The following is a 12,922-nucleotide window of genomic DNA, read 5'->3' as shown; positions in this document are numbered from 1 at the left end:
TACTTCAAGGAACTCCCTTAGTGTCGAAATTCGGAACCCAGATTCCACACAGCCCGTGTCCTCAAATCTCTTTGCGCTGCCCATGTCGTGCCACTGACTGACGCTGCCGGAAGGTTCCCCCTGGCATGTCGTGACGCAGCCCCCGAGGGGCGTGTAGGGCTTTGCAGGGAAACCGAGGCACCACGGCCGACTCTCCTCTCTCGCGGGTGCGAATCTGGAGTGACACCAAATGCTAGAAAGGCCAGATGGGCTTAAAAATCACACGCGTTTTAAAGCTAACCAAGGAGGCCAGGTGCTTTTTATTGGGCTGCTGGTGTCGGAGCCGTTGAGCGGGGAGGCAGGGGGCACTGGGAAGCTTTTCCCTGATGTCCGGAGGGCCAGAAACCCACTGGTCTGAAAGGGGAGCCGAGCACGCGCTCATGATCCCCTGACTCCGGGAGCTGGGGCTTTCCGAAATCCCAGCAGGCCTGGGGGTTTTTACAGGGCTTGGCCAAGCCAGGGGACTCTCAGGCTGGGGACTCTCAGGCCTGGCTTGAGGATTGCCCCTCCCGCTCCCCAGTCCCTAATTCACTACTGTGCTGGCCCGCCCATCCCCCACCCTTTGCCTATAGTGTCATGGCCGACGCCGGCCACCTCACCATTGCGCATGTGCGCCCGGTTCCACGCACTAAGAGGGCCGCCCGGGCGCTTCGTGCGCTCGATATAACCCTCCGGGTGGGAAACACGCGCTCGGCGCCCGCCGCCAAGGTTCCTCCCGCGGCGGGTAGGGGGAGGGAGCGGGTCGGCCGCCGTCTTCCGATCCCTCCCATTGGCTGACAGAGACAGCCGTGGGCGGGGGGAGGCCGCTGATTGGAAGCGAGGGGGAGGCCGCTGGTGTCACGCTAGCCAATCCCCGCCCAGCCGCAGGTAGAGGAGGGGGCGTGTCGCGCCGCGCGTGCGGGGAGGTGGACACGCGTGGGAGGACAGGCAGGGGGAGCCGGAGCTCGCTGCAGCGCGGGGGCGCCGCCGGCCTCTGCAGCCCCCTTCTCCCCCCCGCCGCGCGTTGCCATGGCGACGGAGAAGCCCCTCACCATGGTGACCTGCACGGCCCCTGTCAACATCGCGGTCATCAAATATTGTGAGTCTCCCCCTCCCCCCCCACGGGGTGCAGCGCGGCCCCCCCCCCCCCAGCAGCCCCAGCCCCGCGCCGTGCTGGCCCCTCCGTCCCTCGTGAGTCTGGGGGGGCATCGAGCGAGCCTGGCCAAACCTAAAACGATCGGGGGGGGGGGTGGTTTCCCTGGGTGGAGAGGTTCATGGCAGGGGGCCGCTCAGCTGGGAAGAGAGATGCCGGGGGAGGGGGGGTCTCCTTGCACTCCGGGCTGGAGGAAGTGTTGCGTACCCCTCCCCGTGACACCAGAACGAGGGGCCGCCCGAGGACGTGAGCCGGCGGCCGGGTTAAAGCCAACCCTGGGAAGTATTTCTGCACGCAGCGCCTCGTCAACCTGTGGAACTCCTTGCCGGAGGATGTTGTGAAGGCCGAGACTCTCACAGGGTTAAAAAAACAGAACTAGGTACATTTGTGGGAGGGCAGGTCCATCGATGGCGATTAGCCAGGATAGGCAGGGGTTGCTGCTTGCCAGAGGCTGGGAATGGCCGATGGGATGGATCACTTGATGACCTGTTCTGTTCATTCCTTCTTTAGCACCTGACACTGGCCACTGTCGGAAGACAGGACACTGGACTGGATGGACCATGGGTCTGACCAGTGTGGCCATGCTTATTACCCAGACAAAGTTCCTTTCAGACTCCGTCTAACAGGACTGGGATGCTGGCCAGGCCAAGTGCAGGGCTGGGACCATAACTAGGGGAAAGGCTCTAGCCATCATTTGGGCAAAGGCTTCCTGTGTGGGCTCTTGTTATCCTGTTCTGCCATATGTGCCTTCCAGGGTGGACTGTCAGGCCTGTCTTTTGGTTTGTTCTCCATTTCTGAGTGTGCAGATTTTTCCCTTGCTTATTTGTGTCTCAGACTCTGCAGTCATGGCGGTACACGCCCTAAGGTTTAATAAATTAAAACAGAAACCAGGGCCAGGGTAACAGCAGCAGTGGGTGAGGCAGGCAAAATGAATTCTTAAGCTGTGATCCAGTTAAACCGGTTTCCTGTAGCCAGTTTACTGTGGACTGAAGAGGATTATCTAGAAGTGACTTGTGTGTCTCTCTCTTATTGGGCTCTTCAGATGGGCCTCCAGATGCACTGCAGCAACTGCTGAGGCCGGAGCCTGACTGATTAAATGAGAGCCCCAGCCCCCTACTAACGACTCTGGGGTCTTGGTGCTGACTTTGCCATCTAATGTTTTCCAGGGGGAAAGCGAGATGAAGAGCTGATTTTACCCATCAATTCCTCTCTGAGCGTGACCCTGCACCAGGACCAGGTTGGTATGAACTTGTTATAAAAGCTCAGCTTCTCAGGAGTGAATCTGAGGTGAGTCTGGTTTAGATGAGAGATTGTTAGCGGTTGTACCAGGGCAGAGAGCGGGGTTTCATCTGAGAGTGAAAATACAGCAGCTGCTCTTCTGGGAACAATCAGGCGAATGTTCAAGGAAACAGATGGTAACTTTCTTCCCAAAGGGGCGTGGATGCATGGGAGAAACATCCGCCCCAGGTGTGGTTTGCTCTAAATCTCATTATCAGTGTGTCCTATAAAACTTTCCCATCCCTACTTTCTGTGTTATTGTCTAGTGCATTCCCCAAGGACCAGTGCAAGATTGTCCCTGTGGCTCCTATTCCTTCTCTTGGGAGAATGTTCCACAGCTTCCTGAAGCACGGTGTTGGGACTTGTTTCCTGATGTTTAGCCAAAGTTTTCCCTTCTTTTAATTTAATTTGGCCCAGTCCATCCCGTGTGTTACGTTCCCCTCCCGCAATCTGGACTGGTGTAGCTGTGTCACCCCAATTCCTCACTCTTGGGCCCCGACTTACCCCGCTTTGCTGTGTGAACCACGCACTCCTGGGTCAGCCCACGCCCAGCCTCCTGCGAGCAATCGGTCCCAGACCTAGTGAAGGAGTGCTTCTGACCAGCCACACATGGGATTGACCCCCAGCAAACATCCCCAGTCCCAGATGCAACCCCGGGAACTGCCGTCTTGCAGGGTTCAATGCTGCACGCTACACTCTGCAAGCTCATTTACATCTGTCCATCAGTTTATCAAAGAAATTGTAATGCACCCACTCTGTCACTCTTAAGTGAGCTCTCTGCACACACTCAGTCCACATGCACTGTTTTATCTAAAACAAGCAAATTAGTTTATTGATTACAGCAAGATTTTAAGTGATTATAAGTCAGAGTAATATTAATAGAGATGGTCACAATTAACTAAAGTAATAAATCGCATGCTAAACTAGACTTGATATTTCATCAGAGATGTGTATCCAGCCAAGTATTAGCTCTGTGCTTCATCTCTGGTGGGCGAGGTGGGTGCAGCTGGGTGGAAAGATGGGGACTCGGGGTCAGAAGGGATCTCTGGTTGGCCTGTGCTGAAATGCGCACTTGTCTCGTGTGCCCTCACTTCACTTTGTTTAAACTGCCCATCTAGGGACTTGGGAAGATCATGACCAGAGTTGCTCTCCTGCAGGGGAGAGATGCCAGCCCCTCTTGTGGCTGTCAGGGATGCGTCTTCCCATTTTAGCAATATTCCGATTGGAGGTAGTATCACCTGGTGGCCAGAATACCTGGGTTTGCTTCCAAGATCTGCCACTGGCTTGCTATGTGTGGCTTTGGGCCAGTGACTTTCCAACTCTGTGCCTCGGTTTCCCCATATGTAAAGTGGGGGTGATAGTATTTACCGACACCATTGGTGGTTGTGCGGCTGTGAGGCCCACAGATAAGGGGTGGTATAAATACAAAGTTCTTTTGTTGTTATACTAGCAAAACCTGTAACCCAGACCTTTCACTCCACAAGCACTTGTGGTTAGAGTGGAACCACTTTGTAAAATAAAGCCAACTTAGCACAGACTCAGTTCATTCTCAACACCTATTCAGCAGAGCCGGTGACAGCCTCTGTGTTGAGGAGATAGAGAGTCCAGTGGGCAGGGCACTGGACTGGACTGGGAGTTGGAAGACCAGGGTTCTAGTCCCATCTCTGCCACTGTCTCCTGCTGATCTTGGGCAAGTCTCTTCCCCTCCCATCTGCATCAGCTGTTCAGGGCACTGTCTCACTCAGCCTGTGTACAGTGCCTAGCACAATGGGGCCGGTTCTCAGTCGGGGCCTTTAGGTGCTACGGCAAAAGAGAGCAGCTGTGATGCAGTAGAATATTTCTGGGCTTTTGTTCTATCTCATCCTCAATAGAACGTGACCCACAGCCCCCTCTGGGGTGGGGGGATGGGGGCTCAGTGCAGCTCCATCGGTGGTGCATGCTGGCCGTTGCATCAGGTGGTCACCCACAGCAGGCGCTGAGCGTGCGCTTGCACGTCCATGTAACGCCCCCTCCCGGCCCTGGCTGCAGCTCAGCGTGCTCTGATCTCTCTCCCTCCCAGCTTAAAACCACCACCACAGCCGCCATCAGCAGAGATTTCAAAGAGGACCGGCTCTGGCTGAACGGGGAGAAGGCCGACAATGGGCACCCACGCCTGCAGTCCTGCTTGCGGGAGAGTGAGTACCTGGGGGGAAGGGGGGGCTGGCGGTGAGCAGCTGGCAGTGCCAGGGGGCAGGCCCCAGTTTGAGCCCCCAGCTCCTTGTATCTCAGGGAGGACCTCTGCTGGTTGGTCTGGGACAAACCATGCAGTTCCCTGAAGGGTCATCACACCAGGCCAGTGGCCAGAATACAGAACTGGGGGGTGTAAGGTGTGGGGGGCAATGGAAGGGAGGGTGATGCTTGGGCTCCCAAAGGGAGCAGTCACTTGAGGTCTGTCCCAGTCCCTCGGTTTCCCGTATGCGTCCAAGTTGCTGGGAGAATGATCCCCATTGGGCGTGCTCAGTACCTCCCTGCAGGGCCTTGTGCTAGTGGCAGTTGTGGGGCAGTGGGACCACTGGGCTCCATTCCCAGCTCTGCCACTGACTCCCCGTGTGATGCGGCACAGGTCACTTGCCCTGCTCAGTGCCTCAGTGTCCCCCTTTGGGGGTCAGAGCCTAGGGCTGTATTTAAAGCTTGTGGAGTGTTTTTGAGACCCTCGGTGAGGGTGGGGGGTGGAGGCTGCATCTCTGGGAGGGACCCCACTTCTTGAAAGCCCCTTGTGCTTCCCCCGGCTCCGGCCCTCTCCTGCCCTGCCCAGACCCCATCCCCAAGGGCGAGGAGGGACATGCAGACGCCTCGGTGGTCCTCTGGCTGGAGGGATGGTCAGGTGCTCACCATGGACCTGTCGCCTCCAGCCCAGCCCCACTGTCTAAGCCCCCTCTGCTCTGTCCCGCAGTGCGGCGCCTGGCCAGGAAGCGGAGGGGCGGCAGCGCTGGGGCCATGGCCCCCCTCAGCCTGGCCTACAAGGTCCACATCTCCTCTGTGAACAACTTCCCCACGGCGGCCGGCCTGGCATCCTCAGCAGCGGGGTACGCCTGCCTGGGTGAGTGCCTGGGGGCGAGCCCCCCCCTCCCTCTACTGAGCCCTGTCCCCTGACTCTTGCCCCTGGCTCCTGCCCCCCACCCCCAAGCCCTGCCCCCAGCTCCTTCCACCCCAGTTTTTTGGGGGAAGGCACTGGGCTGTCCCTGTTCCTGCCCCTCCCCTATGCCCCACCTGCAGGCGATGGGCTGTCCCTGGCCACCACTCAGTGGGGTTGAGAGGGGCGCCTGGGAGGGCTGCCTGGGGGAGGGCGACCCTGGGCTGGACCCCAGTGGAGGAGGATGCAACAGGGCAGAGCAGGGCGGGCAGGGGGTGAGTCGGTCCCCCTCACCGCCCCTGACCCCGCCCCCTCTGGTGTCCCAGTGCACACGCTGGCCCGGCTGTACGGCGTGGAGGGCGAGCTCTCTGAGGTCGCCCGCCAGGGCTCAGGCAGCGCCTGCCGAAGCATGTTCGGCGGCTTTGTGCAGTGGCTGATGGGGGAGCGGCCCGACGGCAAGGACAGCGTTGCCCAGCAGGTGGCGCCGGAGACACACTGGCCGGAGCTGCGGGTGCTCATCCTGGTGGTGAGTGAGGGGCGGGGGTGAGCGGACACGACCCCCAGCGGGTCCGGTGCCCCTGGATCACGGCATCCCTCCAGCCTGAGCACGGGGCGGAGGGGAATGGGGAGGAGAGAGCGAGCACTAGTGGCTGGTTCGGCCCCGGGAGCCAGGACGCCTGGGTTCCCTTCCCAGCTCTAGCAGGGAAGTGTGGGCTAGTGGTTAGAGCCGGGACGCAGGCACTCTCCCACTTCTTAGATGCGTGACCTTGGGTGAGTCCCTCCCGCTCCCTGCAGCTCGGTTTGACCCCGGCAGTCTCGGGTCTGCCTCCCGGCTGGGCTGGGATTAATCTGCCGGGAGTGGGGAGGGGGAGACGTTCCAGACAGGTCCCTTGCTGCTCCCTCGCTGGGGGGATGGGGGAACCTCCAGATGGGAAATAATCCTCTCGAGACTGATGCATGTAGCCCAGGAGCGAACAGCCGCTTGCTGGGCTGGTGGCGCCCGTTCCCGGTGTGCCAGGGGGCGTAGAGTCACGTGGGCTTGGGGGTTTAGGTGTGAGATGCCCCCAAGAATGTCACGACTGGGGTGGGGCAGTCAGCTGGTGGTGAGATCCGCACCCCATGTATCTGGGGCCTGCTGCACCTTCCCCTGGGTGGGGAGAGCCCTTGGGATGCTGATGCCAAGTGCCTCCTGTCCCGTTTGCCCCGACAGGTGAGTGCTGAGAAGAAGCTGGTGGGCAGCACGGCTGGGATGCAGACAAGCGTGGAGACCAGCCCCTTGCTGAAGGTACGAGGTGGGAGCTCTGTTCTCAGCCCTATGCTCCGTGGGGCTGGCAGGCGGGTCAGGATGAGTGTTTCTCTTGCTCGCCTTAGATCTAGCTGCCCCTGCCATGCCGCAGGGGTGGACGGGGGCGCCAAAGTTTGGAATAACTCCCAAATCACTCCGATAAACCCCAGAGCAATGGAGGCTTGCTGCTAACTCCCTCTTCCTCCCTCCCCTGTGCTCCAGCACCTGCCCCCGGAGCCCTGCTGGGGGTGTGTGTTTGACTCCTCAACCCAGAACCTTGACACATGGGATTTGGCGGAGATCTAAAGTCTCCTGCTTCGGAGCCTGAGCTGCCCTCTAGCTAAGGCGGCCGGGAAGGGGCAGGTTATCCTGTCACTGCTGTCTGCGGGGCTCTTCCCCTGCCGCGACCGGTGTTGGGCTACTGGGCTCGCTGAGCTGGATGCCATCTTCCCTTGTGAAACCTGCCAGGCCTTTGCATGCATTGGTTGGTATTTTTTCCCGACGCCATCCACCACAACAAATCCCTGTCCGCTACCAGGGCCCTGGTCATCAGAGCGACGGCGCGCCTGTGAATGCAGGTCGAGAAACAGCACGTTGCCGGCGGGCTGTAACGCATCGTGCCGTGTGGCTGGAAGCAGAGGCCAGCTAGCTTTGTGCCTCGTCCCCGGGGGGCTGCTGGCTGCGCCTGGGAAGGTGTTGGGGAGAATTTTCCTTGTGAGCATCCGGGCTCTACCCAAGTGGCCGTGGGCTCAGTCTTCAGGCAGCCGCCTGAATGTCACGGGTTGTACTGAGAACAGCTCAGCCAGCAGCAGCATTGTGATGTGATGGGGAGGGGGCGTCTCACTAATTCTGTTCAGAGGTTGGGAGGGAGACTCGGGAACCCTCCACCCCCCCCAGCATCCGCTTCGAAACAGGACAGAGCAGCCCCACACAGCCCATTGGGAGCAGCCATGCGCTCGTCTCTGGCGGGGAGGGACTAGATGCAAGCAACTCGGTCGTCTCCTGTTCTCTTATCTCTTTTTCACACCTTTGTGGGGGTGCATTGGTGGGTGGGGCCTTGCTGGGAGCAGCCCCTCCCTATGGTTGCCTGTGGGGTCTAGGGTTAGAGATGGTACCAGCCAGCTCCTCCAGGTGAGGAGGTGTCCCTGCTGGGCAAGGGTGCCAAAGAGGTGGCGTAGGTGCCCAGTGTAGTGATGAGACTCTTGCGTGTCTCCCCATCCCGATGCAATGGGGTGATCACCCCCTGCATCTCCCAGTAGGTCCCCCCTGTGTAACCATCCATGTCGCCCCCTTGCAGCACCGCGCAGAGGCAGTGGTGCCGGAGCGCATGGCCCAGATGGTTCGGTTCATCCAGCAGCGAGACTTCGAGGGCTTTGGCCAGCTGACCATGAAAGACAGCAACCAGTTCCACGCCACCTGCCTGGACACCTTCCCTCCCATCTTCTACCTCAACGACGTCTCCAGACGCATCATCGCCCTGGCCCACCGATTCAACGCACACCACGGCAAAACCAAGGTGGGCTCCGGGCTTGTCACGCTGCCTTCCTCGAGCAGGCGTTTCTCTCTGATCAGCCCCATTCGCCTGCCCCCCCAATGGAGTGAACTCCCTGCTCTGGTGACGGGTCGTTGCAGGGCAGTGAAGGGTGCAGAGGTGCCCTGGGCCAGCAAAGGCTGCCGCTGTGGGGCAGGGCAAGTGTTTAGGGCCCAGGATGCCTGGTGTTGGAATCCTCTGGGGAGAGGCGCCCCGGTTCCAAAAGGCTGGGGGCTGTGCTGATCACATCCGTTCTGTCGTAGGTGGCCTACACCTTCGACGCTGGCCCCAATGCCGTCATCTTCACCCTGGAGGACACTGTTGATGAGTTTGTGGAAGTGGTGAAGTGCAGTTTCCCTCCAGAGTCTAATGGAGACCAGTAAGTCACACCCACCCTGTTGAGCCAACATGGTGTGATGGGGGCTGGGTCAGAACTGAGGGGCGTATAGGTGGGGTTGGAGGTGATGCTGGTCAGGATTGAGGGGCATTGGTAGAGCTGTGGGGAGGCTGGGGGCCCAAGGCTGGGCTAGCAGAGGAAGGGGCCGCAAGTTGGAACTAAGATGTGTTGTTAGTGCTTGGGGTGTGGGTGGAGTGGGGCACCTCTGCCCTGCCCTGTCCATCCAGGGTCTCTAGCTGCTGCTTCCAGCTCTGGCACCTGGATTCACTCCTGCAGGAATGCCGCTGCTTTCCCGCGGCCCAGGGCCGGCAGCAGCCTGATGGTTTGGAGCTGTCAGGCAGCACCAGCGGTGATCTGCCTGGGACGGACTAAGGCCAGTCTGGCACAGATGAGGGGGCAGTGAAGGGGCAGTCTGAGGGGTCCTGCCGCATGGGGCAGGTGACTGGGAGGGCAGCGCCTCCCAGCCCCATGTGATTCCACCTTTCCCCTCTCTTGGGGTTGTGCGTCAAGTCCTGATACGCCCTCTTGGTTTCCCCCGCAGGTTCCTGAAGGGGCTGCCGGCTGGGCCCACCTCACTCTCGGAAGAGCTGCTCTCTGCTGTGGTGCTGGACCCTGTTCCTGGGGCGATCCGGTACATCCTCCTCACGCAGGTACGGTGCAGGGCTGGGCCCAGGGCAGGTGGGGTGTGGCGTCGAAGCCTTGGGCCCATCCACACTGGGTAGGTCTAACGTGGCTGGAACCCAGGCTCGCCTGTCTGCATGGGCGGGAAGATATCATGGTCACACAGCCTGTCCCTGGGGATAATGGGGGCAGGTCTGTCTTGCCTTCGGGTCTCTGGCCACACTCTGACTCCTAGTGTCTGAGTTAGGGGTGCTGAAGGGTGGGGAGGGAGTTGAGTTTTGCACCCCCATCGCACGTGCCGTCTTTAAGGCTGGCACCTTGTAAGGACAGGAGCCCTATACCCAGGGAGGGCGCCCCAAGGTTGTGGAGCCAGTTCCTTGGGCCCTGGCACTCGTGCGGTCTGAGTGCTGTGTGTACAGACTCTCTCATCAATCCCCTTCCCGACAGCTGGCCCCGCCCCGCGCCAGCACCGACTTCCTCTTTCTCTGTGAAATGGCGAAAGACCCACATCAGCTGCGTGCAATCAGGGCCTGGAAGAGTCGTGACTCCCAGTCATGGGTGCTGGTGTGGGGGGAAACCAGCACCTGATGCAAGGCGTCACCTGGCATCACTGGGTTAAACCTGCTACACCCCCCGGAGGGAGATGTGGGGCGAGCTGTCCCATTAAAGAGAGGCTGGAGGAGGAGGGGGCAGGCTGCTGGTACAGGCTTTGGGTGGACCCCAAGGTCCAATCTGGGATGACCATCGGTGCCCTGCCTCCTGCCGCTGCACAGCAGACCACCGGCCTGCCCCACGTCTGGCAGTGAGATGCTCGAGGACGGGGTTTCTTCTGACTTCCCCCCCCAGAGACAAGGCCCCTGGTTAGCTGTCGGTGCTCTCTGCACCCTCTGCTGTGCACACAAAGCCCCGTCTCTGGGTCCCTCCCCCAGCAGCTCTCTCCAGCGCCGCTCTGTAACCTGTGGCTTTGTTCCTCTCCTAGCCAGGGCCGGGGCCTCAGCTGCTGGACGATCCCAACCTGCATCTCCTGGGAGCAGATGGGCTTCCCCACCCCAGCGCCTGAGCAGCCGCCCACGGAGCAGCCGTCCAGCGCCCTTCAGCCTCAGGGAGCAAAGCCACGTCCGCCCGGGGGGGTAGCTGGAAATGTGGCTTGTGGTGAAGCTGTTTGTCGCTGGCTCTCAGTAGCGTGGAGAAGGATTCAGGGGCTAGGCCTCGGGGAATGGATCTGGCACAGAGGTGGGGTCTGGGAGAATGTTTTCAGGCCTCTTGTGCCTGCAGCTCCTTTCGGGGGGTTTAACGCTGGTGAGGGATGACTAATGAAGAGCGCTGCTGACCAAAGCCCCCTCGCACACCACGTGCGGCCTGGCCCGTGGCAGTGCCAGCTTCCCCACGCTGCCTAGCCAGTGTGCCTCTCCCCCCATCTGGCGGGGACCCCTCAGGAAAGCAGAGTCCCAGCTCCATGGTCCATTCTGCCAGCAAAGCAGGGCAGTTGTGATGAGGATGCTCATCTGCTAGGAAAAGGACCGAGACTCAACAGCAAACCACTTCCAGATGGGAACATCTCCTGGTGCCAGCTGCCCTGGGCTTGTTTCTGGTGAGGCCTGATTTGGACTGACCTAGAGATGAAGGGCTCATACACATCACCAGTCCCCATAGCCAGCTGGTGCCACTCTCCAGCGGGCAAGGAGTTTCCCACCACAGAGCACCTCGTCCCACACTGCTTTAACTGGGAAGCCAGGTTTTAAAAATTGAATCAGTAGGAGTAACTTTGAAATGTCCTGGGTTTTTTTTAATTATTTGTAGGTGTTTGTAAATGCCCCTGAATATAACGTTCTGAATCCAGAAGTGTTTGTGATCAGTTTCTGTTTAGTTACATCCCTGCCCCGCTTCCTTTGACCTGCGAAGGTCCTGCAGAAGACGCCCAGCGGGCGTGGGGAGAGGGTGTCGTCCGTGAAGAGGCTGGAAACGAAGCAGTAGATTAAATTCCACCACCACATTAGCAGCACTATTCTGTCCAGTCCCACCAGGTGGGTAGAACTGCTTCCTTCCATGGTGATTCTATAGCTACTTTAGCAAATGTTAGGAGTAACACCCCTGGTGCCAGCAGCAAATTCCAGTTACGTTCTGCCTACCTCCCATTACCTTATGCCATTCCAATTGTAGGAGTTATTCTTAACTTCCCTTCTTCAAAAACAATCCCCCCGCCACTCCTATTGGAAGGGTGATGCTGTGTGCTGTTCAACAGCTGCAACGTTCCACCCCAGAGACAGTTGCATTTCAGAGGTGGGTGAGTGATGGCTAATGTCGATATGAAATGAAATGGAAGGCATGTAGTACCCAATCGTTCTAGCAACTTTGCTGTTTCCTAATGTCCCATCCAAACTTCCTGCTGTTACTTTTACCAGAATAGCTCCTCCTGATGACACACCCTTCGGTATCCGTGTACCGTTATCACTGCCCACTTACTCACGAGGAGTTTGCCTACAAGCTACGTGTTGTTGTTTTTTTTTAAACACTTTCCTCATAGCTCATTCCAACACCTTGGTTGCTCTTCTCTGCATGCTCTGGTCCCCTTTGGCCCAGATGTTCAGGCTGTGCTTGTGACCTGTTTGATCCTGAAATCCCCAGCTGCTGACTGGAAAGCACTCTCCCGGTGGTTTGGATGAAGCTCAGTGGTGAGGATGTTATACCCGTGAAATAAACCGCAGGATCTTATTCAGGGGATAAGGCAGTATGCTGCCTTTATTATGAATACGAAAAAGAAAAACATTTTAAAAAGCAATTGACCCCCCGCCCCCCCCCCCCCACACACACGTTATTTTATTACATTAGTGCATTATTTTATACTTACTGACATAATAAAATCCTTATACCTACACCAATTTTATTAATACCAATTTTACTAAAAGGAAATAAAAGAAATCTTATTTACCCTCTCATTGCCCCCTGATGTACACATCGACCACATTCCTGATACGCAGTGGGCACTTTCCTTCATGTGTAAGTTATCACAATTAGTTCCAAAACATTCCTTCGTAGATGTTCACAAGCAGGGCCCCAATGTGTTGTAAATGTTAAATCACAAAATGTTTAGGCAGGATGTTCCCACGCGTATGTTCAAGCAGTCCGTTATCAGAGTGGGGCCTGGGGTGGCATGAACAAACAAACAATGTGTCCGGAACATCCCTATCTATAATGCCTGGTTTTGTTCTTTCTCTCTGTGAGATGAACCCTTAAGTTTCAGATATATCCATGGTCTGGGCCTGCTCTGATTCAGGCCTACATCACAGGGCTGGGGCCTACAAGGATTGCTTTAGAAATAAAGTGTTTCCCATTCAGAAATTGCGGCTGGCTAGGGATGTTAATAGGGGTAATGTTCCAGAGGGGTAGCCGTGTTAGTCTGTATACCGCAAAAACAACGAGAGTGCTGTAGCACCTTAAAGACTACCCCTGCCGAAGTGGGCTGCAGCCCACAATAGCTTATGCCTGCAGAAATTTGTTAATGTGTGATGGGGGTTGCATCACCTCCT

At 58.0% G+C, this 12,922-nt stretch overlaps 1 protein-coding gene across 1 annotated transcript; it reads left to right on the top strand.

Moving 5' to 3' along the window:
• Positions 1-909: 909 nt before the first annotated feature.
• MVD (mevalonate diphosphate decarboxylase) lies at positions 910-12,025 on the top strand. The gene is made up of 10 exons (XM_067540231.1): positions 910-1,117; positions 2,338-2,408; positions 4,509-4,623; positions 5,382-5,528; positions 5,888-6,087; positions 6,772-6,846; positions 8,144-8,362; positions 8,641-8,756; positions 9,316-9,424; positions 10,375-12,025. The coding sequence occupies exons 1-10, from the start codon at positions 1,048-1,050 to the stop codon at positions 10,453-10,455; spliced, it is 1,203 nt and encodes a 400-aa protein (XP_067396332.1). The 5' UTR covers positions 910-1,047; the 3' UTR covers positions 10,456-12,025.
• Positions 12,026-12,922: the final 897 nt, after the last annotated feature.

This window comes from Emydura macquarii, unplaced genomic scaffold (assembly GCF_026122565.2).
Source record: "Emydura macquarii macquarii isolate MOO-44397 ecotype Brisbane River unplaced genomic scaffold, CSIRO-AGI_Emac_v2 contig_561, whole genome shotgun sequence".
Classification (NCBI taxonomy): Eukaryota; Metazoa; Chordata; order Testudines; family Chelidae; genus Emydura; species Emydura macquarii.
The sequence above is the reverse complement of the archived record's forward strand: the minus strand, read 5'-3'. Positions and strand labels throughout refer to the sequence as shown.